We start from the raw sequence: 4,271 nt of genomic DNA on the forward strand, positions 1-4,271 counted from the left end.
ACAGATCTCTAGAACGAATTAAGTTCTTAACCTGAGGTACCACTGTATACATTTTTTTTCTAAAAGAACCTTACCATTTAGTCCTTTCTCTTTCCCACCTCCAATGCAGTATTTTGTTCTCACTCTCTATTGCCTCTAAATATTGTTCTATGCCAATATTTCCCAAAGTTCTGATGCTGAGAGACATATTTCCCGAATTAAAACTAGAAGCGAACTGCTGCTTCTGCACCAGTTACTGATCTGAGCTGTGGCCAGTAGATTCCCCTTTGGGCAGGTAGATTCTTCTGTGGGGAGGTAGGTTTGCCCATGCCCTTTGAAGCAGGGATGGAAACCTGTGGCCTGCTAAATGTTGCTGGATTATTAACTCCCACAGGTCACACCAATTAGACCCACCTTTTAAGCAGTGGCCCCACCACTATAGAACTGCCTTCCACAGGATGTGAACTTGGTTCTATCCTTGACTGTTTTTAACAAGGACTGGATGATACAGTCTGCTTTGAAATAAATAACAACAACAATTTACATCTGTTGCTGATTTTTAAATATATATATCACTTTTTATGTTTTAAGTAGTTATATTATGCTCTTTTAGCTGTGAACCACTTCCTGGCAGGCCTTTTTGTCTCAAAAGTCTGTATTTCTTTTAAAAAAGTGATTTCTGCCGCATCCCCCCATTGGTGCAACTAGCTCATTTAATGAGCCAGTGTGCAGGGATGCAGCAGACTTACCCCTTGCCCATGGAATGCCAACAGAGCAATGATGTGTATGGAGGCACAATGAGCCTTTAATTAATTAAATTCTAGTGGGAATATTTCAGCTTCATCTTCTTTTAGAGGCTTAGTTACCCCCCATTCAGGCCCAGGGAGTACCCCACACATGCTCTCCCCACAACCACAAGGAAATGCAACTTTCAAGAACAAATGCTTTTACAGGCATGGGAACAGTTACTTATTACAGCTTATACAAAATGTTGCTTAAACTTCACATTTATTTTTACAATCTATTTTTCAATATATAAACTATTTTTTATTATATCTATGTCCAGCAAAACAGGTTCATATATTAGTCATGAGTACCCATATTTTCTTAATTTTGGTCAGCATTGTTACATTTAATCTTTTCCAAATAAGCAATGTCAAAGTTTTATTGCAGAACAGCACAAGAGCTTAGCCATTCTGTTAAAACAGAATTGATGGCTACTCTTTTGCACTTTCCAAGCTGAAGTTACAATTACTGTCTCCAGCTGGAATAATGGGAAATTACAATTTTAAATCAGAGGCAAATAGCAGTCGCCATTCTAATCTCCTTGAAGAGAACGGGGGGGGGGGGGGGAGAGAACACAAAAACACTACCTTGATAGTGACAGTAAGGGTCTGGTTGATTCCAAATGGCTCTTGTGAAATTACTTGTACTGTTGACAGTCCTATCAAGGATCCAGAATTAAGGAGGCCTCTCTCATCAATCTGCACCACAGGAACTCTATCCTGACCATCCAAGACATGGTAAATTAGAGCAGCAACTCGGTCCCTTGATAAAACAAAGAGAAAAATAAATAGAACCACTTTAAGACTCTTAAAATGCAAACCTCAATGTTTGTAACATGGTTTTATATAAACCATGTTGCCATATGCCAGCACACCACTGATTTGCTGTTGAATTTTTATCTAAGATTCAAGGGTTCAGATTTTGATTTCAAGCATCCTTGCAAGACATCTTATCTGTGCTTATGCATATATTACAATCCACTTGCTGTTTGCTGCCCTGCAGTGTCATCATTCACTGATGTAAACTTGATTCAGAATACTAATGGACAGGACTCCAGGATGCTGCCTGCCTTCAGAGGTATTTCCTATAAACAGGCTTCAGAGTAAGATTAGTCTGCCAGGTTCAGAGCTGGTATTAAAAATACACATCAGGAACATGACTAAGCAGAACTTCCTGGAAATTGTTTGTACACAACACTGATTTTAAAAACGTCTCTCCATGGCATTGCTGTATTAATAATAATAAAAAATAGTGCAAAGGCTAGTAATATGACTTACACATATTCTATGCAGCACATACTAGCTGTTTTATTCAACTGGAAATATAGGTGTTTTATATAAACAAATACAGTAAAATACCAGTATGTACTGTATCTTAAAATATCTGCCAGCAAGCATAATCTGGTCCCAACAGAAAGTGTGAAGCTGTTGGGATTTAATCACACAAAAGAGAGCTTTTTGCTCAGTAGACGTTTGCTTTAAGAAGCACTTCTATTTCAATAGAAATCACTGTGTGTGTGTTTTTAATATAGCCAAAGAAATGCACAGCATCTAGAAGATCTTCCCTATCAAATTGAACTTCATCTTGTCAAAGCGGCAAAGATGATTCAGCCAAAGATGACACAATAAGGCCATGTTGGAGGATTTGTTTCGTTTACGAAGCCAGACTCACTCAGTGTCCATTTTCAAAGGCAGCACAAATCTGTGGAGATGATGGGCCTTTTATGCCCTTTGAAACAGAGACAGTATGTCTCTCTGTGTGTGTGGTCTCCATAAACTCCATACTACACTGTCCCCCCCAACCCCCCCCCCCTTGTAACAGCTTCTCCGGACAGATTGCCTAACTGCCATTTGCCATTTCTTTGAAACGATGGCAGCTTTCCCCTTCATGTTCTAATATGCCAAACTGACTCGCCTATATTAATGCTACTGTCCTGAAAGAAATGGTTTTCTTTCACTGATTTTCTTTTTTCATACAAACTGAAATTAAAGCACTCCAAAAGTTCTTAGAGATGTTCCTCCCCAATATCTGGAGGACTTTGTTTTTGCTTCTACTGCATATGCATTCGTTAATGTGCGCACCCTTAAGGAATAATTTCAACTGAGTTAGATTGAACATGCATGGCTTAATTCAACAGCTATTCCTTAGGCATAAATGCACAATGCAATCAAATAACTGATTTCTGGACACTAAAACTTCTTTGGGAGACCATTTATCCTAAGTTGTCTGTATGTGTGAATCTCTAAGGAAGTGTAATTTGAAATCATATAATAATTATTTGTAATTCATCATTTCAAGTGCTTCTTCTTACAGTCCTATACACACTTACCTAGAAGAAAGCCCCATTTGGCTCAATGGGTCTTTTTTTCCTGAGTACAGGATTGCACTGCAAAGTGGATATCAACTTTTCCTTTTATATTTGAAAATAATTACATTTTCCTAAACACAGCTGAATTGAAAATACTTATAAGGATGAGTACTTGAATACTAACTACCCATAGAAAACAACCAGTTTGTTCATTGTTTCAGAAGCTAGAAATGTCTTTCAAAAACACATTTTCATTTATTTTAGCTGTTAACATTTGTTAGTCACCTTTCTATGAAAGAGCTTAGCTCCATGTGACATATAAAAACACAAAGCAAATTCTAGAAAAAAGCTAAAATGAAACATTTGAAAACATGCTTACAGTGGTACCTCGGGTTACAGATGCTTCAGGTTACAGACTCTGCTAACCCAGAAATAGTACCTCAGGTTAAGAACTATGCTTCAGGATGAGAACAGAAATAATGTGGCAGCAACAGGAGTCCCCATTAGCTAAAGTGGTAACTCAGGTTAAGAACAGTTTCAGGTTAAGAACGGACCTCTGAATTAAGTTTGTAACCCGAGGTACTGCTGTAGTTGGAACAGATTCCCTCAGGAAGTGGAGTATTCTCCTTCCTTGAATATTTTAAAGTAGAGGTTGGATGGCCATCTGTCATGATGCTTTAGCTGAGTTTCCTGCATTGTTTGGACTAGACCTCCAGGGTCCTTTCCAGCTCTATGATTCTATGAAATTTTAGAGGGGCCACCATGTTAGCTGGTTGCAACACTACCACCACCACAAGATGGCAATTTAAAGACTAACAAGTAGGCTTTCATGGTCTAGAGCTCACTGTCAGATGCCTTTATGAAGGGAGATCTAGTCCATGAAAACTTATGCCACAATAAACACATTCTTTAGAGTGCCACAAGACACTTCCCCCCGCTTCCTCCTGGTTTTCCACCCCCTATGATTTTTCTTTTGGTTCCATAGTAAAACTATTATTTTATCAAATCATTTATAAGACCAAAATGTGAAAAACATAACCACTAACCTGTTTGTCTGAACTTTAAAAAAAGAGTTTGGCGACATTAGGATCTGTCCTACTTCTACTCCCAGAATAACTAGTTTCTCAAATACCTACAAAATGAAGAATTTTTTTTCAGGCTTTTACAAAAGTAGCAAATAGATACATGTACTAGTCAA

General features: G+C 38.1%; 1 protein-coding gene across 1 annotated transcript in view; it reads right to left on the minus strand.

The window, feature by feature from the left end:
- Positions 1-4,271, minus strand: part of NUP210 (nucleoporin 210) — a 94,575-nt gene that overhangs the window by 16,133 nt on the left and 74,171 nt on the right. The window contains exons 29-30 of the mRNA XM_081898376.1: positions 4,120-4,205; positions 1,353-1,527 (exon numbers count right to left, since the gene is read on the minus strand). Of these exons, the coding sequence (XP_081754502.1) occupies positions 1,353-1,527; positions 4,120-4,205 (261 nt within the window). The remainder of the gene's footprint in view (positions 1-1,352; positions 1,528-4,119; positions 4,206-4,271) is intronic.

The sequence above is a fragment of the Podarcis melisellensis genome (genome assembly GCF_964234715.1).
Source record: "Podarcis melisellensis genome assembly, chromosome: 2".
Classification (NCBI taxonomy): domain Eukaryota; kingdom Metazoa; phylum Chordata; class Lepidosauria; order Squamata; family Lacertidae; genus Podarcis; species Podarcis melisellensis.